The sequence below is a fragment of the Diorhabda sublineata genome, chromosome 8, assembly GCF_026230105.1.
Source record: "Diorhabda sublineata isolate icDioSubl1.1 chromosome 8, icDioSubl1.1, whole genome shotgun sequence".
NCBI classification, from domain to species: domain Eukaryota; kingdom Metazoa; phylum Arthropoda; class Insecta; order Coleoptera; family Chrysomelidae; genus Diorhabda; species Diorhabda sublineata.
In genome coordinates this window covers 11,607,659-11,634,486 of record NC_079481.1, presented here as the reverse complement: position 1 = coordinate 11,634,486, position 26,828 = coordinate 11,607,659, and the positions used below count along the sequence as shown (strand labels likewise).

Here is a 26,828-nt window from a genome sequence, read left to right as displayed (position 1 = left end):
CTAAATCAAGCAACTTAGCAATTATCCAAAAATTCCAAAACAAAGCACTGAGGAATATTGAAGAAGCCCTTGGTACATTCACAATATTGAAATGGACACTATTGACCAGACCATCAAGAAATTAGCCAAAAGTTTTGAAGAAAGACTCGATCATTCTGTCAATGTCGAGTCCAGTTCCTTGCTAATACTGGGCTAGAAAGAAGACTAAAGAGGATTTAGCCCTTTAAGTTAGTTTAGTGTTTTTAGAACTTGTGTGTACACTTTAGTTTCAAATTTCAAACTATTAGATTCATTTAAAATTGAACTGCTCATTGGTCGCTGTTGACCAGATTGTAATATCCAAAATGCCTATATGGGTGTTTAATATAATATTATATAAAAAAATTACATTGTTTCCAAAACAAATCATAAAGCATGAAAGAATGGAAAATTTTTATGAAGTTAAATATTTAAGTAAATTTTGTAATGTAACCTTAGAAAATCTTAGAAAACGGTGGAAAAGATACCTAATAAGGAATTGTATCAATTGAAAATTATTCCCAAACATAAATTCAAAGATCAATAAAACAAAGTTATTTATTGAAGAATACAAGGAAATAATTAAAGTCTAGATTCAAATTCCTAGAGGCCTAATGGAGGTCTTACTAATAATATATAATAATCTCTATTTCGTCTTTGGAGAGGTAGAGAGAGATAATGGTTGAAATGGAATTTAATTCTTTCACTGGGTTTCGGAAGTAACTATGCGACTGAAGTGACTACTGATCCACGATAAAATTGAAAAGATTCTGACAGATTCAAAACAAGACAATCTTTGGTTGAATGTTTAAATGTATTTGAAGAGTAATCCAAACTTGCCTGTTGTTTATAAATGGCGTAAGCTTCTTTTTCGTTATTCAATGCAGATCTAAAGTTTCCCATACAGCTTTGCGTTCTAGCGACGAGGTGATAACTCACAGCTACTTTCAAAGATTTGGCGCCGAAATATTTGATATTTAACGCCAAGGCTTTTTCCAAGAAACGCAATGATAAATCATATTCGCCCACAGCGTGAAGAATTAAACTTATATTACTCTAAAAAAAAGTAAAACATTTTTGTACCGGTGATCATCTAAAAATGATCTACTTACGTCTAGTAAAGCTACTTCTGGATGATTTTCTCCACATACAAGAATAGCAAGGTATCTTGCTCTATATAAAAGTTTTAAGGCAGTACTCACTTGACTGTTAGCAAAACAGTACAGTGCCAAATGAGCCTAAAACAAAAAAAAAGAGTAAAATTCTTTCAAACTGGTGAAATAATTTAGTTCTAAAACTTAACAATCATATATGACAAGATGTTGAACTGCAAACACATGTGCCACAAAAATATGACCTAGTATTTGCACGTATTGTACACTATACTTTTCTAACAACTTACGTGAAATATTTTACTTTATAAACGAAATTAATGGGTTTAAATCAGGAAGCAGGATTTCATTTAACGCAAGTGTAAAATGCACAAAGTTCTTCGAAATATCCAGAAAAATATTAAGGATTGCATATAGGTCTTTAGAAAACTTTAGTAGTTTATTTTTCGATTAAAATAAAGATCAGGCTCTCCAGGACATATAGTGCAGTGATAAAAGGTCATTTGACGTTTTTAACCCTGAGAATAAACCCAACATCTTTTTCTAGTTGTTCGTACTTGTACATTTTTTGACATATTTTTTGAAGTTTTCTCTCTGATTCTTGGGGTTTTCCTTAAAAGATATTTTCAGTAATACCTCTAATATTATATGAGGACGTTTTTCCACTACAATATTTATATAAAAAATGAGTTCAGTAACATGAGATGTATTATAACTTCTTACATCACCTCATTGTTTTTCAGACACAATGGTAATATGGTATCATTTGATCCTGGTGATCAATTCCTCCCTTAATTTTAAAATAGCAGAATACCAAAATGTCATAAAAATGATTGTACTTTTAAGGGTATTTCTCTAATTTTGTTTAAAGTTGCTTAACAGATTTTCGCCTAGAAACCTGAAAAGTTCTAAAGTGATAGAAAATTGGCAAAAGATCATCGACAACACATACCATTGATACTTATAATGACACCTCATAGTTAAAGGGCCAAGTAAAAGGTGTTTATATTCAATACCAAATAACTTTAGATAATCTGCATAAAGGAGAACATTAAAACTTAATCCCAATACAACGTCATTTATAAATGTTAAAAATAATAAAGGCTCAAGAACTGAGCCCTGGGACAATCCAGAAGTTGTGTTGGTAAGTAACTGTAAGCTTTCTATCCGTGACATATGGCTTTACTGAATGAATCAGTTAAATCAATGTTGAATAGCTTAGTGAGAAGAATGCCATTATCCAAGCAATCGAAGGCTTTGGAAAAATCTGTATTTTATATAAGTACCATAGGCTGAAAGACCTTGGTTAATAGCCATTTGATTGTGTCAACAAATGATACGAATTGTTATACTTACATATTCTGTAATCGTATATGGATGATCGATTCCGTTTACCCTTTCCGACATAAGCACAGCCTTTTGTTGGTAGGCCATAGCTTCCCCGTGCTCTCCCATTATATAATTCAGTCTTGCGATCATCCTTAAACATTGTGCTATTTCGGGATGCATAGCTCCATACACGTTATTTAACAAATTTAAAGATTCACTTATCAATTCATATCCGTCTTTTAAAAATCCTTGTTGAATTTTACTTTGACCAGTCGTGTAAAAATTGTAGGCGTCCGTAGCTCTGGGATTTATGTGTTTGACGATTGGGAATATATTTATAATGTCTTCTTCGTAAAATAACAATTTATTTTTCGATTCGAAATTGTAATCCCTTAGTAAGATTTGTATACCGGTTTTTATACAGAATGATCTTAGAAGAGAAATTTTTTGTAAAGAGTACGTTTCTATTGTGGTTTCGACGTCAGTTGAAAGTAATTCGTAATCAAAGTATGATTTCAATTCAATTTTTATTTGATTCCATAGGGTTTTAGATGTGAGGCTTGCCCATTCGTTGTTGTCTTGACAAGATAATGGGTTAACCCGTCCGCGTCTCTTATTTCTCTTTTTGTTGGTTTTATTCTGAAAAATACCAAATCATTAGTTATTAACTGAGAAGTAGCAGTAACATATTTACCTCCTCTTGTCCTTGTAGCGGATTAACTACTGGTCCAGAATATAAGAAGCAATTCAGAAAATGAGCGATAGCCACTGATAAATTCATCATTTCACAACCCTGCAAAATAAATTGATAAAATAAAACGATCAAATTAAGGTAAAACAATAAATATGAAAAAACTAACCTGTAAGTAAGTGGTAAAAATATGCTTAGCGGATCTTAAGATCAATTCTGAAACCGCAATGCTGTACAGATACTCTAATTGCTTAACTTTTGCTAACAAATTGGTAACTTTTCCGAGGTATCTGATATTGATGCCTTTATTATGTAAAGCTTCCGAAAGTGTGGTTCCATCCATAGGAGCAGATGAGTGATCTAAGCAATCACGTATCTGAAAAAATTAAAAGTGTCGGTTGAATAAATGAAAGTTGATTAAAAATTTGACATAAACTACCAGAAGACCCTATAGGAAACACATAATTTTATAAGGTAAATAAGATGAATACTCTATTTTAATTTATTAAATATAAATTTAGCTCTCAAAATATCTGAGAACGTATTTTTGACAAGTAAAAATTATAATGTTCCCCAAGGAATGATACTATAGCACAAGTTTCATGGTCTTTATACAGGATTATCGAAGCAGACAAACGTAAATATTGATTCCTTCTAGTTTGAATAATTCTTGGGCTATTGCTACTTGAGGTTTTGCCACCTTGTGCGGTTGACATCTTAAGAAATTCAGAAGATGATTCTAACTGAACTCTACTAGTCTGAACTACTATAGTTTTACTGCTGGTGAACTTTGACGTAAAGTCTCGAATACGAAGGTTCCACTAAACAACCCATGAGTTTTATCAAACAGTCGTTTCAGGAGGATGTTCTTCTTGGACTCAACAATGTCTCAAGGGTTTAAAAACAACATATTTCGTATGAAATGATAGATGAAATGAAAAACCAGATGGTGTCGCAATGGGAAGCCCTCTAAGCCCAGTTGTAACCCATTGTGTCATGGAAATTTTTGAATAACAAGCCTTGAACAACAGTTCTTACAAGTTAAAGGTCTGGTTCAGATACGTGGATGAATTTGCTTGCTCCTAGGATTGATTCTGATAGGCCCTGTGTGTTCTAAGCTGATATATATTGGCCGCTCGTTATTTGAAAGGGTGGAATAGGGACATGGCTTATTTTAGGAATGGTATTGATATAAGAAATTCCATAGGGTTAGAATTAGAGTGATTTTTAGGATGAGTTCCTTTCCGCCTACTATCGGGCATGGAATTAAATTTTGAAGATGACAATAAAACAAAACAAAAATTAGTCGACGAAACATAAAGCATTGGTATGTATTGACTGGGTGGTTTGTATAGAGGAGGGTTCAGGTGCGTCTATATTATTCCAGTCATCGTCCATTTCGCTGAAAGAGTCACCAGGTTACCGGAAAACCTGCAACATCGACAAGTGGCCAGGTAAGGTGATAGAGGAATAATCGAAGAATCGTTTGGAGTGGCGTCCCACTGTTGCGTTTGTGTGCTTGATTGCTCTGTTGCTGTACGTTGAGATGGCGCGATTTTTGTATCTCATTGAATTTATTTCAAAACTTTCTTCTATTCTGTTAGAGTTATTTGGGTGTTTTTGAATGTCAATAACTTTTGGGTGTTTTTGAATGTCAATAACTTCTCCTTATAATCTTTTTCTACATAAAATAGCTGCGTTTCCTCAAATTTAATGTGATTGTAGTTCTATTTGTCCGAGGCAAGTGACTTTGTATTATTTCTGCTTTGCTGATTCCTTATTAACTTGTTTATAACGGCTGTTGACGACGAAAACGTTTTGGTCAATGTTTTTATAATATATAAATACTCTTATGTAAATAGCAGTGGTGTTTATCACTTTTCTATAGGCTTAATGATCTAATTGTCTTCCTTTTCTAGTGATGAGAGTGCCAGTTGATGATTTTTTTCAGTTTCCATCGTGACTTGTATTTTTTCATGAATGCTGTTAATATATTCCAAAAATTCTTTGAGGTTATGACCCTTCATTACAAATATGTCATCACATAACTGAACCAAATCTTTGACTTCTAGTAGCTGTTGTACAAGGCTTGTTTTTCAAATTATTCCAAGAAAAACAAATGGCTACAACCGGGCTTGTTACACCATTTGTTTGTTCATAGTACCTGTTTTCCCACACAAAATATATTGTTGTTAAGCAGTGTTGGAATAAACCAGGAATATCCTCCGGAAACAACTGTTTGAAACAATTTGACGTTTAGTTGAACCTTCATGTTCGGGTCACTACGTGAAAACTCACTGCTTCTTTATCGAGAATGGGGTCTTGTATCTGCGATTCGAGAACTGTTGAATATTTGTTAAATTAATTAGTATGATCCGATATATGGTTGAAGCAGATCTAATCAAGCGGAATTAGGTTATAATCAATCTTCGACGATGGCCTAATAGCTTAAGAAACATTCAAGTAATCAATTTTCACTAGATTTAGTATGACCACACTGAAAAACCTTGAAGACCATACTGAAAATACTGTTTACTACGATTGTTACACCAACACAATTACACAGTTTCACACATGTTTTGATAACAAAGTTATCATCTTCAGAAAGTTCTGCACAACAGCTCCTAATCCTCTACAAGGCCCAGATTCGTACAACTTTGGAGTATTGCTCGTACATTTGGAGCTCAGCTCGTAAGCATACTCTGAGGATGCTCGACTCAATACAGAACTGAGCAATTCGACTTATAGGTGATCCAGAGTTTACCAGAAACGGATAGCTTAGAGAGAGCATAGAAGAAGGGTCGCTGACCTGACCCTATTTTACCAATACTACCACGGCAAAAGCTCTTCCGAGAGAGGCATCTCCTCATGGTAGGGACCACTAGAGCTACTAGAGTATAATACGGTGCTTGCTTTTTACATATAAAAACTAATTGAAGGTAAACTTTACTATTTCCTAACAGACGATAACTTAGTTGTTGAAACACATTAATTATACAGTTTTATTATGCATGAGGCTGTAATAATAGACATAAACAGTGTGTTCAGTATAGTATCATATGCTATACCAAAATATAAATTGCGGAGATCAATAAATGGAATCTAGGAGTTGAAAGAATGAGAATTGAAATAAATATAGAGACGATATAAGAACAGTAAAGAAATCAAATGCAAAGAAAAAGAACACAGTTTAGGTAGATCAGAATATCTAGGAACAATCAACACACAGAAAGCAGGAAAATAGAGGGATAATTCAAAATTTGAGCTCATATATAAACAAGATTGTACTAGTATAAATAGAACATAATTTTACATCGAAAATAATATACAGAAACCAATAAAGGAAATAGAACCAAACGTAAATAATCAATAAAATAAAAAAGAATCATTTGATATGGGTGTATACCAAGAATCATCCAACAAAGAATAGCTGAGAAAGAGTTAGGTAAACCAAGAAAAAGCGAAGAGTTAGACCAAGAAATAAAAAACAATAGATTAAAAAAAAGGAAATATTGAAGAAAACAGTACAGGAAATGAGAGCACTTTGTTTTATTTTGGCAGGAACACAAAAACATGGATACTGGAGTCATCATCATAGTTGACAAAGATCTTGAAGTTCAAATATTTTGATTTTCGTAAAATATTCCTTTTTTTAGCCCAAATTCAAGGTGGTTAAATTCACAATAATATGGTGGTAGCCAAAACACTATTACCACGTTATTTTGCTATATTAGAAGAATGCTTATACAAATTATTCAGATATTGATATGTTTGACGTAGTATTGAGTGCTAATTCAAAATATAAAACGCAAAGATTAATAAATGTGTGGAAATAGGGAGCTGAAAGGATAAAAATGAAGATAAACATAAACAAAAGGTGGAAAATATGATAAAAACAGTAAATAAAGGTAGAAAAACATAAACAAACATAATAAAACAGTTAAATTGGGGCACGACGGGCTTATCTGAAAATCTATGTCCTCAACGACTCCTTGTCCGCCCACAATGTTACTAAAATAAACAAGAAAATGAAAGAGATAGCGAAACCAAGAGAAAAGCGAAGATAAAAAAGCAATAAATTGACTAAATAGAAAAAATATGAAAAAAAAATAGTGCAAGAAATGAAAGTACTCGTCAGGAACACAAAAACATGAATAATGGGAGGAAAAACACAAAGTAATTCAATAAGGTTCGTGAAACCGCTATGACATGTCTTAAAACATTTTTCATATGGAGTCATATGATAGTTGAAGATCTTGAAGTCAAATTTTGTACTGTTTTACATAACATATCGCTTCATTTGAGTCCAAATTCAATAGGATTGAGTTCAAAATGATGAAGTGGTAACCACAACACTTTAACCACGTTCTTTTGCCATATTTTCATAGTGTACATACAAATTATTCAGATGTATATTTGTCTGACAAGAGTATTGAGTGCTAATTCAAAAAATAAAAGAGGAAGTTGAAAGAACGATAATGAAAATAAACATATACGAGACATAAGAAATATAATCAAAATAGTAAAGAAAATATTATCGATAGAAGAGTATCTAGGACCAATAAAACAATGTATTGACTAAATAGAGGAAAGAAAATGAAATAACGAAATAAAATAACTTGCCAGGGACAAAAAAGCATAAAAAATGGATGGAAGAGAACACAGATTGTCAATAAGACCTCTTGAAAATGACAAGAGGTTGCATGAATGTAATATCTTTAAAAAATAATTTTTCTAGTTTGTTTAGAATATTAGTTATTAATAAATGATTTGGGATCGGATGATTGTTTATAGACTGTCAAATAAAACAGATGAATAGGATCGGATCATTGGAAATAAACACACGATCACACCACTATCCTCAAAATACTTACGAATGTTGGAATTTGTACAGTTAACAAAAATTCCGCCGCGTCTTTAACTAACTGCTTTTGTTTCGCCAGTGGAGGATCGGAATTGGGACAATGTCTGATACCAGGTGAAAATACATCTGGATTGAATCTAATGTCGAATTCGGTATCTTTGAGAGAACCTACAGCCATAGATGCTGTTTTAACAATATTTTTTGTACTTTCTTCAACTGGAAAATTTACGTTTATTAATTACTTTATGATTACATATATATGAATACATACGTTCGATTTTACTACCGTCTGTTATACTTTCGACGATTTTTTTGGCTTCTGCGTCCTCTAATTGACCTTTTTTCTCTTCCGCTTTATCCTTCTCAGTATCTTTATCTTTACTAATTTCTTCATTTTCCTCTTTTTTGTTTTCTTCTATGGCTTTACGTTTTTCCTCTGTTTTTTTAACGTTCAACTGTTGTAAATGGTAAGCAGCATATTTAATAAACATCATGTATCGAGAATCTACGAAACTGTCTATCAATTCTTGTCTCAAGCAACACAATTTATGTTTGTGTTCAATTGGAAAACCCAGCAATTTCACTTCTCGACTCAAATCTTCTCCCACTAAAAGAAAAATAGTTTAATTAAGTCTTAACAAATATAAATAAATAAAATGAAAATGGATACCACATAATTTAGTAACTTTATCGTTCAGATAACAAAAATAGAAAAATGACGAGAGCCTTTAAACCGAAAGTTTAAAATGCAGATGATAACAAGACATGTGGGTAGAATATAAAAGAAGTCGAGTAATAATGTTTCCTACAAGGGGATATAAAAGAAATTTGGATAATTAGGTTGAAATTATCATCCGGCTGGGTAGACATTAGAACCTGGCAAAAACTGTATAAAGTGTGCTAAAAAGGTTATGACAAAGTTTAGGATAATTTTTATATTTCAACTATGTGGGATGGCTCCAGTCTTTTATTTCATGTGCTCCCATGTGTGAAAATCTGGAGTTGCGAATTTATAGGAATGTGAATAGAGATTCCATCCTTTACATAACAGACATTGCACTCTCTGCTAAGCCTAAGACTGAGGTTAGTATTCTTACCTAGGTTGATACAACCCTGGTTATAGTTTCTCTTGCCCCTGTAGATTGTTCCAGTAACTGGTGTCACCCTTATTTGTCTTCTTTTCCAGTCTTTTCACTATTGCTCTATTGCTGAAACTGCAAAAGGGATCAGGTACGTTAAAGGGTTTATCCACCCCTATTTTGGCGACTCTGTCAGCTTCAACACAGCGTGCCATAGAATCCATTAGAAGGTTGTTCTTCTTGCCTAGTTTATTTAGCTTGTCCAAGTATTTCCAGATCAGTTTGGACTTCACGATATTGGACATGGATGATTAGCTATTGGACAAGATGATAATCTTCTGTTGAAGTTAAATTAAACTGGTGGGTTACTTGGTGTATTCCCAAGCTTTCAAAGTTTTTGGTTCCGGGTCCGTATCCAGTTTTGTCTGCTGTTTTGGAGCTATCCATATATCATTTTATGGCTTTTCTGTTCATTTCTCGCTCAATTGCTTCTATAACTTAATTTTGAGGTAAATCTGTTCTCAAAGTCGAACTTTTTTGTTATTCTATCCTAAGACATATCCCATAATTGATAATTTCTGAATATTATATGGGGAAGTGAAAAATTTAGAATCACTTCTAGTGCAGCTGTTGAGAATGACCTAGATTGCTTACGTGCAAACCAGTTTTTGTACCTTAGAGAGATTGATTCTTGTGGTGTTCATATCAGTTTCAGTGCACCAAACCACAGCTCCTTATGTGATGATTGATCTCAAGATCGACGTGTACATCCACAACAAGATCTTACCTGAGAAATTTCTGCACACCATCAGGGCTTTTGTGACTTTAGTGGTTATCTCTTTTTCATGTTTGTTCAAGAGATGTTTACTATTTAGTGTGAGTCCCAGATATTTTCAATGTTTTCTATTCAATGGATTGTTTGTTTAGTTTTATAGGCCTAATAATGAATTTCTTCTTCCTAGTGAATGCAATTAGGTAGGACTTGATTGGGTGGACAGTTAATCGACACCACCTTTTTATATATAGTTGGGTCTTCTTTGAACTATGTAACAGATTCTCAAAGCTCCGTAAAGCGTCCTTGTGGACAACCTCTGTTTGAGGTAATAGAGATGGTGTCTTGTCCTACCTCAATTTCTGTTGTTCTAGTGAATAGTAATTGTATTAACTACAAGGTATAATTGGATCAGTTAAATGATAAAATTTGAAAAATAGCCCCACATTCAAAAATGGTATTAGTAGCCTGTTAATCTTCATAAAAGAGCCTAAAAGTATAGGAGAGTGCTGAAAAGGTTAAGAGGTTCATATTTTGGGATAAATTGGATTCTTGATTGAAAAGGATCATTCGATATATAAAATTTTGAAGAAAATAAAAACGAAGAGTGTATATTAATATATTTAATCATAATAACCTGTGAACCGCGCTCAAAGAGGCCAAAAATGTTGCAGAATGTTGGAATAAGGACTATATTAATTTGCAAAATGATCCTTCAGAATCATTAGAACGAGAAAATTAATGAAGAAATCGTTCCATAACTTCTAAACCTAACCAAAGCGACCGAAGAAGTAACAGAGTTTTGAAAAGCTTCATTTTTACTGTACGATCCTATTGGATCAACTAAAAAGGTTCTATAATTTAGGAGTGGACAGAAAATTGTAAAACTCGCCTGCAGTGACAAAGTGCTGATATGCATCAGATTTTTTAATAAGTGAGGCATCTCATTTGACTACATAATCCATTCTGATCATTTGATTGAAAAAATTAATACATAAATGACTCCATAATCGATAAGTAGACAGCAAGATGTAAATCTTGTTTTAAGCATCGAAAAGGATAATAGTTCTAGTAGAATAGTGGGCGGCCAAGGACCATTAAGCACATTGGTCTTCTGATAGTTTTGTCGTGTCCCACTTAACATTACCAAACACCAATGTCCTTTGAGAAGCCGATCAGGCTCTTTGGCTTGAAACCTTTAGATGTTATTAGGCAAGCTGTGAGGCTGTTTGAACCGCGCTCGTGTGAGTGCTAGGGACGGTCTGCAGTTTGATACTCCTCCATGCACCAACGGCACACCGGGACGACTGTGATGTCCATAGTGTGAAGATGGCGTTTTAGGAGACAGTGTTCGGTTAAAAGTCCAATCACTAGTCGAATTAAGCGCCTATTGAATTAAAGCAGTTTTTTTATAAGAGACGCAGAAGGCCCATATATGCGTGCATTAGCTTGGTATTATGTTAGGTGCCTCTATACATCTTCGTCGATCCTTAGTGACCCTAGTGACCGGGCACCCAAAAAGCTGGATCTTGCAACCATCACTCACCAGTTCTTTCAGATCTTTCGTACACTCCAGCCATAGCTAAAAGCACACCCTTTATGACTTGTATGGCAACTCTGCGGCAAAGTCAAAGTACTATGGCGTCGATTCAGTATCAAGCATCCTCATTCCATCACAGTGAATACCCTTAAGAGGGTAGTGTGCTCCCACGTGGAAAAGATTGGTTTATTTTGAGGTGTATCCTCCAGTATCCTGGAGTAGTCTGTGTACCAGGTGGCTCTATTATTCAGTTTAGTGGGCTTGGAGTCATCAGTCCATTGCTTTCCCTCTCTCTCAGTAACGTGTGCCTCCAAGCCCTTATTATTAACAGTTATAGGCGCCATTTGGTCACTATCCATCAAAATAATTGGACATTCACCCACAGCCCATGTTTAGATTTTTGCATGGCCAGTTGGTCCAGCCTGCAGTTCTTTGAGGATGTTCAGATTTTAAGTTGTCCTTGTGGCTTAAAACTGTAGATCCTTTAAGACTAAAGGGTTCTATGCATGGATCCTTGTATTTCATTTAGTCCTTAATGATTTATTTTGTTAGTGACCTTAAAAAAACGTTAAAATGAGGAAATCTATAAAAATTTACAGAAGTGCTTGAAGAATATAATCGAATAAGATGGAAAGATCTCTTTTTAGATTTTTTTTTAACTTAAATAAGAAATTATAATTAATTCATTAAAAGTACTTACATTTTAAGAAATTGACATCTGGAGGGAAAGTTCTTAAAAGATCTAAAATATAATATCTGCCATCATTACCGATGATTCCTTTACATTCAACGCTTGAACACAATTCTATGGATTCACCTTTGTCATTTATGACATGATGAGGTAAGATCTTCAACTGTTGTCCTGCTTTGTTCAACTGAAAAGAAAAATGTTTATACTGCAGAATTTTTTAAATTCTAAATCTCTTTGTAGCAAAAGAAATTTTAAAGAAGTTCCCTTGAGGATTGATTATTGTCTACAAAACATAATCAGAATTTTTTTAGAAATAAATACCATTTTTACAAAACACCTACCAAATCTAAATATTTAGGATGCGTCAATACACTTTTTCCAAAATCTATAGAACCGTAAACAACTGATTGTTCTTGTTCTCTTTCCAAAATACCAGGTATAATTGATTGTGCTGTTACCCTGTAACCCCTATAATCAATAACGACTGTGCCAAGTGTATATAGGCCTGGAAGATCTACAGCACTGTATACTCTAACTCCTTGTAAATCATTTCTCTGAAACATTAACATATGTGAGTATCCAAATAAACATTCAAGGAATTCGCTATATAAAAATTAATAAAATGGTGAAGGATATTGTATTTTTTTATCCTTTTCAGTGTTTTGGTATAAGATTGAAATATGTGTAAATCATCCTTGGTTACAAATAATATTGTCTGTTTAGTATGCTTGTGTATATGAGTTTCTCAGCTCGTAATTTAAATTTATTTTTCAACATTTTTTTGAAAAATCTAGTGAAAAGTTACGTATAAAACATGTAAGTCTCACAGTACCACAGTTGATTATTTTTCACATAGTTTTAACAATAATTCTGTATCGATACAAATCGAATGCATAACTTCAAACTTGCTATCAAAGCACTGAGTTCCCATGATATTGACTCATAGGCGGTATGAAAGTGGTGACGAGAACTTTTTCAGCCTGATCTTCAATATTGATTTCCGGTCAAATAAGAGCAGCACTTTGGCACTGTCATTCTGGCTTGATCATACCAAAAGTTTGCTTTAGAATTTTAATACAACTAATACTTAGTGAAGCCAGTGTGTCTTTAATCTGGATTTTCGGCCACAAAAGGATAGAAAGAATCATAGAAGCAAATGTATTTGACCGAAAAACATTACAAATGTCTTTTGTTGGTACAGGCTCTTCTTGTTGTGCAGGAAAGTTGTTAAAAAAAGAGCAAACTGGAAGAAACACTCTTTGATAGTGCTATTCTTGCCTGATCCTATCGATAAATTTGGAACTTCGATACAATTAATATTTTTAATCTCGGTTCCTGGTCGCACAGGAATTAAAAGAAATGAAGCAAAAGGCTTTTAAGTGATGTAGGGAAGGGGAAAACCAAAATGATGAATGGAGTTGTGAATACAAAAGAAATAGGTAGAAATAGTAGAGTATTTTAATCTGTATTCTCGGTTACAAAAGGATTGAAAGAATAATAGATTAATAATAATATAATAATAATAATACATTTACTAGAAGGACAGCAGAAATATTTTCGGTCGCCCAAAGCCCTTCAGTTGTGTAGGAAAAAGTTTTGAGAGGAGAAAACTGGAAGAAACACTGTTCGGCAATGGCATTCTTACCTGATCGTATCGAAAAATTTGGTACAATTAATATCTTTAATCTAGTATCCTGGTCACACAGGAATTAAAAGAAATGGAGCCACTAGGCTTTCATGTGGTCTTGAAAGGTTACAGAAGGGAGAATCAAAATGAAAATGGTGTCGATAAATAACTTGATGAAATAGGCAAAAATAGTAATGTCTTTAATCCGGTTTCTTGGTCACAAAACGATTAAAAGAATCAGAGGCAAATATATACATCAGAAAAGGAACACAAGCGCCTGTTATTGGCACTAAACTTTTCTGTGGAGTAGGTAAGAGTTTTAAAAGAGGAAATCGAAAAGAAAAGCTCTGATCACAAAAATATTAAATATTAGAGGAGGCAAATACGTTTGCCCAGAAGACAATCATAAACGCTTTTTGTTCACCCAGAGTCTTTCTATTGTGTAGGAAATAGTTTTGAAAGAGGAAAACTGAATGAAACTCATTGGAAGAGGTAATCTGAATAGGATCATACTAAAATATTTTTTTCGGAAGTTTGATACGAGCTAATCTAATTAATATGGGTTTCTGGTCGTTTTTGAATTTTTTATAGTGATTCTGCAATTCAACTACAATTATCAGCAATAGCCTTAACGACAAAAATGTTTTGAAGGTATTTCAAGACTTTGTGCAGAATATAATGCAAATGAAAAGCTATACTGATTTGTAGGACATTTTTTTATTGGACTGTGGAAAAATAAAAAACTGTAATGGAGAGAATTTTTCAGTGGCACTAATAGAATTAAAAATATTTTTTTTTCACCCTTCCTAGTGTTTACTACTCACAGGTGCTATAAAAGCAGCGGCATCACCTCCCAATTCTTTGTAATGATCTCTTACATCGAAACCAAGAGAGAAAAATATATTGTTCCAAATGAACATCTGCATTTTTGCTTCTTCTCCTGGATTTATAGCCATTACGTTACCATCTATAACTGCCATAGCGCCTCTTGTCGCTGCGGCGACAAAATCACTGTGTACTTTAAATATAGCACGTTCACGTAATAATCTTTCTGGTAGAGTTTTTCTGGGAAGTTCACGAGTAGTCTGCAGTTCTTCATTCCAATCTCTTGTTTGACCAGGAATGTGTTCTTCATATCCCAATTTGGAAGAGAATGCTAAAAAAATAGTTCAAAATAAGCTTTGTTGGAAAAATAAATAAGAAACTACCATAATTAGTTTTTATTGTAAACCTACAATGTGTTGTAAGTGAAAAGCAGTAGGTCAGTTCAAATATTGTTATTATAAAGGAGAGGGCGAAAAGCTATATCAGAATGGTATGAAAAGCTCCTTCAGTTACCATATGAAATAAAAGACAAATTACATGAAATTCCAGAAGTCCATTTTCAAAATAAATGTAAAAATAGAACTCTAGGACATGACCAACTACCAAACTCGCCCTAATATGAAAAAATACATATATACGAGGTGTGGTTACTAAAAACTGATACCCAAGGTGCTATAGATTAAAATGCTTGTACTGATATTTGAATGGCATTAAAAATGATCCAAATTTATTGGAAAGGATGAAGTTTAACAAATGAAATGCCAATTCATGCAATGGAGAAGCCCATCTTCCTCAAGAACCAAAAAAACCTCAAATGAGAAAATCAAATTTGAAGCTTCTCTTAATGTACTTAAAGGTCAAACTATTGACCAATATTAACAAGTGGACAAGACATGGGTGTCAGAAGAGGGTGGACCAAGGAAATTTTAAAACAGGTATGACCTATCATAATTTTATACAAGCAATCACCTGCTGAATTTAAAAAAATCTTTATATATACATTAATAAATTTATCTTACTGTCTTCAGCTCTAATGGCATCCAAAGTGTGTTCCATTGTTGGTGCAGTCCAAGAATACAATTGGTAAGGCGTCGCAACCCTTTCAAACGGATGTCGCTGACTTCTTTTCTTCTGAAGCAGTGCGAAGTTTCTTTTAAATTGTGGAGATATTTGATTGAGGAGTTCAATCAATGAATGACACAAATGGCTGGGGGAAGCTGCTTTTGGATTGAATTCTTCTGCGGTTGACCTAAATATAATAAATTGAGGATTGAATAGATTGTGTTAACTGTTTCATAATCCGACCCTAATTGGCACTTTAACTAAAAGTTTCTTTAAATTAAAAGGTTCTTTAACTTAGTCTTTAAAGTGAAGTGGTCCCATAACAGATTTGTAACGGTCTATTAAGTAAAGGCTCCTTTAGGGCGTTCAAAGAAAGTTGGTAAGTCTGGCCTCAGTTTAAGAGTTTTTGATAGGAATTAGGGACAATATTCTATACTTTTCCAATATACTGAATGTTTCAAAAAAAGGTGATCCCTTTTGAAAACTGAAAAATATTTGGGGTTTGCTCAGTAAAAAAATTTCGTAACGTTATCTTTATTCAAAATAGAGAGCATAAACACATTTTTTACGATAAAACTCTATACTATTTACTGTTTTCGGAATATTTTGATTTGAAAATTATGAAGTAATAACCGTGCTGGTATAAAGTATTGATGAAGTTATTAATTATTATTAATTAGTAAGCATTATGTGAATTGAAAATTATTTTATCACGTAAATGAGACCCCATCGATAAAACGGATACATTTAACACGTTGACTGCCGGGCTGGTCCCATGGGACCAGCTTAAAATATTTTTAACGGTCCCATCGGACCGGCAAAAATTTTGTTGTCTGTGGAGCTGCTGGTTGAGTTTATTATGCAATTATTGCGTTTAAGCGACCAGTAAGGCTCAACCACAGACTCCTGCTGTTCAAAAATTTTCATTTATATTTTTTTTGAGCATGTGGTCCCTTAGTGAAAAACTGCAAAAATGGAAAAGAAAGCTTTATTAAAGGTGAAAATAACGTCTACAAATTATCAATCTTATTAAAATAAAAACACTTTTTTTAAAACAAAACGCAAAAAATTCTAGCAACTAGGCAATAGTATCTGAAGAAACTTATAAAGGTAATGCATAAAAAAACTCAAACACTGTGGTTTTCATTGAAGCAAGGTATACACAAAAAGTGTCTACTTTTAACGTACGATTTGTAGCGTATTTTCTACCATGAAGTTCGTAAAAATTGCTAGCATCGGTATTAAGTAAAATGCAGGTCATATAATTATTTGTTTGGTCTACAATATCACCAACAATAGCCTCATAAAATTCGCCCGGTTTTTTGTTCACCAGCAGAGCTGCAACTTCTGGCTTTATTCCAGAGGGCACAGTAAAACTTGGCAATATTTTGTAATTTCTTGCAACAGGACCCCATCTCGAAACCGACGCTGGTGTTTCATTTGCTTTAGAATCACTTGAATTGTCATTGTCGGGAACAACGGTGTGTGACATAGTTTCAGTCCGAGGTTGGAGAGCAGGCAACGTTAAAATTGCTACAATGTCAGGTTTAGGAGCAGGCAAAGAAGCATTCAAATTACAGTCAGGTTGGGAAGCAGGCAAAATCTCGTTTACACTAGTGGCAGGTTTGAATGCAGGAAAAACTGCGTTTACTTCGGTGTCTGATTGTTAGGAAGATATATTGACGTTATTACCAAATTCTGATGCAGGAGAACTAATATTTTCATAAGGGCCAGATTTACTACCGAATGTTTTTGAATTTTCGCTTTTTTCAGATGCATTTTTTACCCCTTTTTGAGGTCGTTAGTCTCTCGAAGCTGTGGTTCGACTCCCAGCCGTCTTCAGAAGAACCCGTTGGGTGATACGAATCACTATCAGAGGCTGGAAATGGCTCTGCGTCTGACTCGTCTGAACTTGAGTCAGTTTTCTCTGGGATTTGCTGGACATAGTTATGTATATCTTACCTCACCAACACTAAAATAAAACACACACAAACCGTACAGAACACAACAAACTCTGTCAATATAACATTTGTTTGGTTACAGGCTGTGCTTTATGCCACGAGATCATAACGACACTGACAAGCTAATAATTGTTGGTGCGTGCGAGACGCAAACGTAGTCCCTCCACATCTAAAAAGTGATGCAAGGTCAATGGACCAGCGGCGTACCAGCCAAAAAGTAGTCAAAATTTTGATATGGGACCAGCATAAAAAAATAAAATAAGAAAAAATAACAATCCTATTGAAGTTCTAGACATAGCTACTGTTACATTTCAGTCAAATAAACAGATTTTCACAATTGGCCTCAGGACAAAAATTTTTGTTTGTATGGCGGCAGTCAACGTGTTAAAAAAATTTGAACTGAGGGCTTTCGTTTCTTGAAACGTTTTTAAAAGTTAAAAAGTATAGGCACAAAGCTATTGGAGACCTTAGTATGAAATAAACAACAATTTGATGATTCTGTTTTGAGGTTCTGGGACTCAAACTGTTATTCGTTTCATACTAAGGCCCCCAATAGCTGTGTAGTCATAATTATTTAACTTTGTATTTTATACGGCAATACCATTTTTTCTGAGTTTGCCGTGAAAAACTCCTTCATTTTTTTTAATCTACTGACATTTTATTAACCTCAGGCGAGTGTTTAAATTTTTATCTTGTGATTTTTTGTTTAATTAATACATATTATTATTTCCAGCATTGGTTATTACTTCAAAATTTGCAAATCAAAATATTCCATAAACGGTACACAGTATCGAGTACTTTTTTTTTGTGTAAAATTAAATGATGTTCAAGTTCACTTGAAATTTTGCTTAATAAATCTAATATTGAAAAAGTTACGTTCAATACTACTTGGTATGAACCGTGTAACTAGTGCCCTCTATGAGAGTCAGACATAAAAACAAATTCATTGGATGTATCATCTTCTGAAACATATTCGTATAAAATTTCAATACAATGTTGCCAATAGTTGCGGCAAAGTCGTAAAAAAAGTCTTCAACGCCCTATATCTTGAATACGTTGGATGGCGTTAGGAAGATTTTTTATTGAGCAAATCCCAAATATTTTACAGTTTTCTATCTATCCTAGAGACGAGATCACCTTTTTTTGAAACACCCCGTATGTCGTTGCTGTTTTTTTTGGTGCCATTAATTGAAGTTGATTCTTCGTACTTACTGATTTATATAAAATCCACGAGAACACGCCGATATATGATAATGTTTATCCTCCAAAGTAACAACGTACAGGTACATTAAATCTCCATGAATTTTTCTATAACCAGGAGGTGGATTCCAAGCTGAAGACGTCAACACTTTTACGCATTGAGGAGATTTTTGTTCTTTGATTTGAGGTTGTAGTGCTATCAGGGATCTATCTTTGCTATCTGGCATAATGTAATCGGGAGGTGTGCAGTCGACACTTTCAGGACGCAGTTTTTTCTTTTCTGAAACATTAGATTTCACCAAATATAAAAATACAAACAAAACTAAACTTTGTTACATATACAAAGATTTTTTAAGTTGGATTTCCAAATGAAATAAGATTTGGATTTAGTTTTTGTTCAATGGGATGGAAAAGAGTCGATAACTAAATATATCAGATACACATGACCAGAATTTCAAAACAAAATAATAATATCTATTATTCTAAGTTAATTCTTATGATTATTAATAACAAGAAAGAATATGCTCGTTATATGACCAGAGGTTAAAGTTGGTTTATTCGAAAGGGTGAACAAGTCAATTGCTAATTTTCTCAGTATTGAACCAGAATATCTAATAGGTGAATATATGGATATCAGAATTGATAAACGAGTAAAGCTACTCATTAACATTCAGATGGACCATAGAAGAATTTTACAGATTCAACGACGTCAATGGTGCTGATATTTACTACAAAAGGCTGTAAAGTATTTTTGTATGAAACACAGAAGATTATTTAAGGGTGATTAGTTCACTAGAAGAATTGATAAATGAGTACCACTATCATTCAGATGGACCATAGAAGAATTTTACAAATTCAACGACGTCAACTGTTTTGTTTTTTAGTAAAAAAGGCTGTAAAGTATTTTTGTATGAGACACATTGCTTTTTTTAAATTTTTTTTTACACTAAAAGAAGTATCTAGGTCAACATCAAAATTTAATTTAATTATTAGCAGAGTTACTAAATAATTTCAATACAATAGTAGTCCTGTCAATGTTACTCTATTAAAAAATTTTCCTGGTTCAGTTGTAGTGAATATTTTTTTTGGACCGAATTGAATAGACTTTAAGAGGTAGGCATTAATTTTATATCGTAATACTATCAAGATATTTAAGTACGTCATCTATTAGGAAGAATTATAATACTACTAGAACAACTAGATATTTGGCTTGTCAGTCAAATGTCAACATCACTTAACCAAAAGCTACCACCTGGAAAAGAAATTTTGAGCGTTTTCGTTCGATATAAAAACGAAATAAACCTAAATATAAGAAACTCAGCTATTTGTAGAGGAAGCAGATAACCTTGACGAAAAAAGGAGCAACAACTAGGTACATTACCTTGGACCAGATCCCTACTGTGACCACATGAGGTACTATATCAATAACAAACTGAACGAATCGCTAAAGAATCAAATGGAGTCTTACTGGAGAAACCATAACCATATCAGCTAAGTCTGAAGAACTTCTCGTGATGACCACAAACGACATGAAACTGGTGATCAGTCTTCCACAGGTCACTGCTCTTATCAAATACCACCTTAAGACGGTGGGAATGGCAAAAGATGACAACTGCTAATAAAGCACTTTGGGCAAGGATGGAGAAACCACGAGACGCTAAAATTTTATCGAGATTTGGAAAACCGAAGAAGCCGAAGGTCTCAACAATGAAACCAAAGATCTCAACAATGAAAAAGAAGAAAACATTATTGTTGATGAGGAAATTGATACAGATATTGTGTGATCTAGTATAACAATATAGACTGTTTACTTTTTTTTACTAAAGATTTGTTTTACTAAGCCTATACGTAATTAAAGTGTTAAAAAAGTAGAAATTACAATTAGTATAACTTTTATAGCTGAACCCCTTTGCAGCATAAGCTTATTTTGGAGATCTCCATCATACATTGTCTCTGTTATAAAGTAAAAATTATTGATTTTTTGGTAAAAAAATTAATATTTTCTTATGATTGATCTCTTGTTGATAGATTTTTCGACTTTTCATCCCTTTTTTCTTTTCTTCGAATATAAATTTTTAGCTGGTGGTAGCGATTGCTAAAATTAAGATTAAAAATAAATAAATTTAACAAAACTTTACAGATCAAAATGACAAGATGCTCAGAAGTAAATAAATAAAAAAAATTATCATATTTAACGACCTCCATAAATTATACATAATGATTTTAATACCAATAATAACCTATGAAACTATCGCCTGGTAGAGAAAATTCGAGCAACAATCGACATGAGCAAAGGACAGATTTTTGGGTGTATCTGCATCCCAGGGGCCTTGAAGACCTATCCAACAGCAGCGTTGGGGGTCGTCCTAGACAGAACTCAACTGCACATTATCGTAGAATGACATGTCAATGCTTCTACTATCAGGAGTCCTGATTCAGAAAAGGAAGAATTATAAACTGAGCAGAATGAAAGACACATGTGGTAAAAATTCCTTTCCTATAACTCCGGACGGAGTTTCTAGCCAATTTCATAATTCAATTTGGACAGAAACTACAGGAATTCTCTTCAACTTTTTACTTCTCAGACCTTTTTATATATTTTTCGTGATGATTTATCTTGATTTTAGGTCTATATTCTAGGCAAATCAGTTTGAAACAACAGGTAAAAATTTGACGTTTCGACCTACTAGAGTCTTTTCAAAATCTGTCAGTGAAACAGCAATTAGAGCGATAAATTCACAAATAATCAAGTCTAAAATGGTTAAGGAATATTTAAAATTAAAAAAAATAAATAAATTGTTGCTGGGAAAGGAAATTATTTTTTGGCAATTAGTTGATTGTATTGTCAGGCATGCATGTTGGTTGATTCAACTATAATATTTCATAAATTACCCTTTTTTATGTAACCTACCACGTATTTTACCATTTTTCCTTGTTTTTAATATATAATCTTTAAAATTCATTATCCAGTATTAACGAAGAAATCCTAAACAGAACATTTTAAAGTTTAAGTTCCCCTTGTAATTCAAGCACTTAGAAAGTTACCTAAAATATCACCTTGAGTAATGGTATTTAGGAAACTGAGAGAATTGCATTCAACTCCATTGTAAGCATCAGCTGGGTCCAAAGATTTCAGTAAATCTCTAACATGTCTAACATGTATTCTGGCCTCGCGCATTGTATAAGGTTCCTCTACAACTTTTATAACCGAGCCTTCTTTCAATCCCTCGATATTTTTCAGTTCAGCAAAATTGTCCAAGGTGTTCCCTTCTAGTTGAAGAGAAAAGCAAGTTCGGTGAGACGTATCTTCACGGTCCATTAATAGCTGATGAATTTCTTGAACTAGCTCCATACTTGAAACCTGTTTCAAATATAGTTTAAAATTATAACATGAATTAAATATAATTAAAACAATTTTTTTAATGAAAAAATTAATAAATAACCTCAATGAATACTGACTAATGAGTTAATTTATAAACATATAAAAAACAGCGATAGGAAAAATTTATAAAATATATAAACGGATTGGACATTTGTTTGAGTCTCTTCCTTCACATTATTTCGCAAATATTCCAGTACCCCTGTTTAAACGACCAGGTTTTTTCAATTTATGCACATTTTTATCTGTTTCAGAGTTCGAAAGACATCCCAACAATTCCTCGCCTAAACTGACTTTAAAATCTGTTCTACTATCATAAAAGTCTCCTAAGGTACTGCATTATCCTCACAGATAGATTACAACATTTTACAAGCTCCACTTTTTTTAAACCTGATGTAATTTGAACCAAGCATTAACACACTAACAAGCCAGAGCAACTTAACTTTTTAAATTTGAATTTAAAAAAATGTTTGTTTATATAGTGATATGTTTATAGTGGAAGTACCAGGATGTTCCTGATCTACTATTGCTGGTAAAATTTAAATTTGAACAAATGCAAATGTTTTTGCAGTTCCTATGGATCACTAAACAAAGTTATGGAATTATTTGGTTGTGATGTGTTCCTGATACAATGGTATTGGTAGAACAAATAATATGAAAAAATTTAAAAGAAATAACTTCAGGAATAGATTGAAGAGCAAGAGAAGAATCCTGGAAAACCAGAAAATTTTTTTTCAAATTAACAACCTACTGTATGTATCAAGTTTTCCTATGAATATTTAGAAGATTTAATCAAAATTAGGAGAGGATTAAGTTTGAATGTCTGAAACTGAAAGCACTAGTTCCGCTACATCATCCTCACTGGGGCGTCTATATATCCCTTTATGGGGGTGAATTACTACCCTTGTTCTTTTGTTATAGTTTTTTGTTGGTCATAGCTTCCTTCTTTTTTTTCTGTTTTGGTCTACTATTCCCAGGATTCTGGTATCTTCTTCAATTTGGTTTTTCCAGGATTTATGGGTCTACCTCTGCCTCTTGTCCATACCATCGTGTTATCCTCCTCACTATTTCTGTGGGTTTTCTTCTCATGATGTGTCTTGTCCAATTTAATCTTTGTGCTTATACAGGGTGTCCCACGATGAGTTAAAACTATCTGTTTATGGCAAAATACTTATAGTAAAATCATGAAAATTTCTACGTTTGGATTTTAGGATGCATCTTCCTTCTTCTTGTATGGTAGGATTAAAACCTGTTTCTTCTTCCGTTTCAGTCTCCTGGATCCAGATTGTCACACCATCTTTTTCTCTGCCGACCAATACTTCTTCTGCCTGTTGGCGATTTATCCCTTGCGATACACACATTTTAGGATACTGTCTTTTTAACTAAAATATTTTCAAAGATGGTCAACTTCCGGTTCTACAGGATACCCTGTATATTAATACATTTTTGAAATCTACTTAAAATTTTAATATACTTTTGTCTGAAAACGTTTTACGAAAAATGCATATTTTTTGAGTTATTAATTTTTTTGTAATAAATTTGACCCTTGCAGACCTTTATAAATTATATTTTTTAAGAGGATACCTTTAAAGATATGAAAATTGTTTCTGTTCGGTTGCTTTTAGCAAGGTCACACGTATTTGATCTATGTTGAAAATTTTTTCAATTTATACATGGTGTGTATAAAAAGTGTTCAAAGTTTAACTTCATAATTATTAAATTTCTTTACTTTTTTCAATAGAACCACCCGGTTTTTTCTATTTTAATGCATTCAGAGGTAAAAAATAAGTCAATTTCATGTATACTTTCCTATACCTAAGCCTTACCGTTATCCAGATATTAAATGTTTTCTGTAAATTTTTAGAGATGCAGGTGTGGTCTAAATTTTAGTTATTGCATTTTTCAAAAAAAGTTTTCAGACAAAAGTATACAAAATTTTACGTAGATTTCAAAAATGTATTAATATACAGGGTGTTCTATTTAAAATAACAAAGTTACAGTCGACTTTCAGTATAACCATCTTTGAAAATATTTTAGATTGTATCCAAATACCCAAATGTAGAAATTTTCATGATTTTACTATAAGTATTTTACCATATACAGATAGTTTTAACTAGTCGTGGGACACCCTATATATACCTTATATTTTCTCCTCCCAGTTCTTCTTTCATGTCTTTATTTTTCTTCAATCTTCTCTATCTATCTCCTGTAATAGGTGGTCCATGTATAGTTCTCACTATTTTTCTCTTGATTATCTTCAGGTCTTCTTCTTCCCTTTTATTTATGAAAGTTTTTTCCATGGCATATATAATCACTGGTCTTATTAATGTTTTTTATATTTTTATTTTGTTGTTTTTACTAATATTCTTGCTCTTGAGTAACTTTTTATTTTTTCCAAATGATTAATATACTTTTTGTATTCTCTCCCTTATTCTTTCTTTAGATGTGTGTCCTATTATTATTCCTAGATAATCAATGATACAGTTTCAGATACATATTTCAGTATCCCTAGGTGGTCAATTTCTCTTTCGTCTTGTTTTGCTATCTTCATGTAGTTGTTTTTTCCTGCTTCTGTTTCCAATTTTTTGATTGCCTTTATTAATTCTTCTCTTGTATTAGCCAATATTATTACATTGTCTGCGTAAGCTACTGCTTGTATTTGGTTCATTACAATATTTTTATTATTCAATTTTGTTTTTCTCATTACATTCATATTAAACACAGTTGGAGAGATTGAGTCGCCTTGTTTGACTCCTTTGTTTATTTTTATTTCTTCTGTTAGTATTTCCAGATGTTACTTTGACTTTCGTGTTTTGTTCTGAGTACCTTTAGCGTTTCTAAAGGACTCCAAAAGTTCAACCGCACCGTTACTAACAGACAGTCTCAAAAAAGGGAAGGGAAGTGAAGAAAAACTGGACACTTTGCCTTGTAGAGAAACTGTTGGTACCTTTATATATCTAATGATTTATAATAGTACACATTGCATATTCTGTTAGGAAGCAAATTTTTTTCTGTATTGTTTTCATGAAATGGATCAAAGTACAAGCAACATAGGATATTACCCTTTCACTGAGTATTAATGCACCTTGAACTGTAAAAGAAGTTTAAGAAAAAGCTGCTAATTACTACAAGCAATAAACTCAGATTATATACACCTTCACTGAAAGAGGAATTAAAAATAGTGATAAATGAAACAAAATTCAGTCTAGATCGAATAGATATAACTCCATCACTTATATTTCATATTTTCATGAGTAATTTTCAATAGTGCTCAAAAATTTCTTAAATAAACAATTTGAACTTTTACTAAATCTATTTTACCTGTATATCAAATGGTTCTGCACCAGGACTAATAATCTTCACTGAAAACCCAACATCTTGTATAAATATAACTTCATCTTTATTTTTGCCTTCTGTATCATCTTTTTCTTTTTCTTCTTCATCTTTCACTAACTTATTTATTTCTTCTTTGGTTACTTTGGTTTCTAAATATGAATATTAATGTTAACTATCTGAATATTTATTTAAGGTAATTTATTTAATCAGCCATTTTTATAAAAAAAATTCTAAATAGCTTCAGGAAAAACATTTCACAATATTTTGAGTTCACCTTCAACTGTTTATTGAAAAACTATTAATTATAAGGTATCACTAAAAATCAAAAATTTTTATCTAATATTAATGTTGATCAACGAGATTTACTTTAATAATTGGAATGATTTAAAACTCAACAATCAATTATATAAAAACAAAAAGGCTGTAATAAACTAGCCGCCAATGCCATTTAAATTTTATATAAATGTGTAGTTACGTAACAAAATAATTCAAATTCACAGTATGAATATATATTCAGAATAAAAACACAAAATATACGAACCTTGTACATTTTCGTCAACTTTTTTATTCAACGATTCATCTTTGGATTCCAAAGCTTCCGTATCGAATTTCGCATCGTTTTCAGAAGCTCCTAAGGCCATTGTTGTTAAGTTCTTATAACAATCTATTAGCCTTGAATGCAATTTATTTTGTATAATATATCTTTGGCACAGTTATTTTTATACTCCTTAATTTTGAGATTTCAGGATGATTTCGACATTTCCTTAAGCACGTGCTTTGAAATTAACCCCCACTACACCACCATCCTTTAACCTTTGGAATATAAAAATCAAGATTTACCATAGACAAAAGATACAATAGTATAGTATTTTTGTAGGAAGCCAATCATGTGAATCGCGCATTTTATAAAAGTTCGATCCTTACTTTGTCTACAATTTTGTCTATATAATTATATATTAAATATAATTAAATTGAAACCAAATGTTGTAGGATTGTGGCACTCAAACACCAAAGTATACCATTTTTAATATTTAGGCCTATGATAACGAAACTTACAATGTTCATTTTTGTTTATTTGGATTCTGAAACGCTGCAATTAGGCTCCTAAGCATGAAGATGTTCCAAGTCTCTCTCGGTTGATAAATTTCCGCTAAGGGAATAAGGACCAATAAATCTTTCCCTAACAATTTCCACCCAAATTTTTTGGGGGCGTCAGTATTGAAAATTGTGTCTTACTTGCACAAAATTTTTCTCGTCTAAAAATATTAAGGAAATTTGGATTCGCATCAAAGTGCATCATGAAGATTTCACAAAATTCATTCCGTCCGCGTCATCTCTGAAA

General features: G+C 32.8%; 1 protein-coding gene across 2 annotated transcripts in view; it reads right to left on the bottom strand.

Moving 5' to 3' along the window:
• Positions 1 to 26,343, bottom strand: part of LOC130448097 (clustered mitochondria protein homolog) — a 29,178-nt gene extending 2,835 nt beyond the window's left edge. Inside the window, exons 1-15 of one of the 2 annotated variants that reach the window (XM_056785295.1) lie at positions 26,028 to 26,343; positions 25,472 to 25,635; positions 21,817 to 22,132; positions 18,784 to 19,051; positions 15,568 to 15,797; positions 14,548 to 14,879; positions 12,438 to 12,650; positions 12,106 to 12,280; positions 8,286 to 8,621; positions 8,025 to 8,230; positions 3,320 to 3,526; positions 3,154 to 3,252; positions 2,487 to 3,098; positions 1,131 to 1,256; positions 859 to 1,074 (exon numbers count right to left, since the gene is read on the bottom strand). In XM_056785295.1, coding sequence (XP_056641273.1) covers positions 859 to 1,074; positions 1,131 to 1,256; positions 2,487 to 3,098; positions 3,154 to 3,252; positions 3,320 to 3,526; positions 8,025 to 8,230; positions 8,286 to 8,621; positions 12,106 to 12,280; positions 12,438 to 12,650; positions 14,548 to 14,879; positions 15,568 to 15,797; positions 18,784 to 19,051; positions 21,817 to 22,132; positions 25,472 to 25,635; positions 26,028 to 26,127 — 3,600 coding nt within the window. In that variant the 5' untranslated portion in view covers positions 26,128 to 26,343. The remainder of the gene's footprint in view (positions 1 to 858; positions 1,075 to 1,130; positions 1,257 to 2,486; positions 3,099 to 3,153; positions 3,253 to 3,319; positions 3,527 to 8,024; positions 8,231 to 8,285; positions 8,622 to 12,105; positions 12,281 to 12,437; positions 12,651 to 14,547; positions 14,880 to 15,567; positions 15,798 to 18,783; positions 19,052 to 21,816; positions 22,133 to 25,471; positions 25,636 to 26,027) is intronic. The other variant, XM_056785297.1, reaches the window with a different exon arrangement.
• Between the last annotated feature and the right edge of the window lie 485 nt (positions 26,344 to 26,828).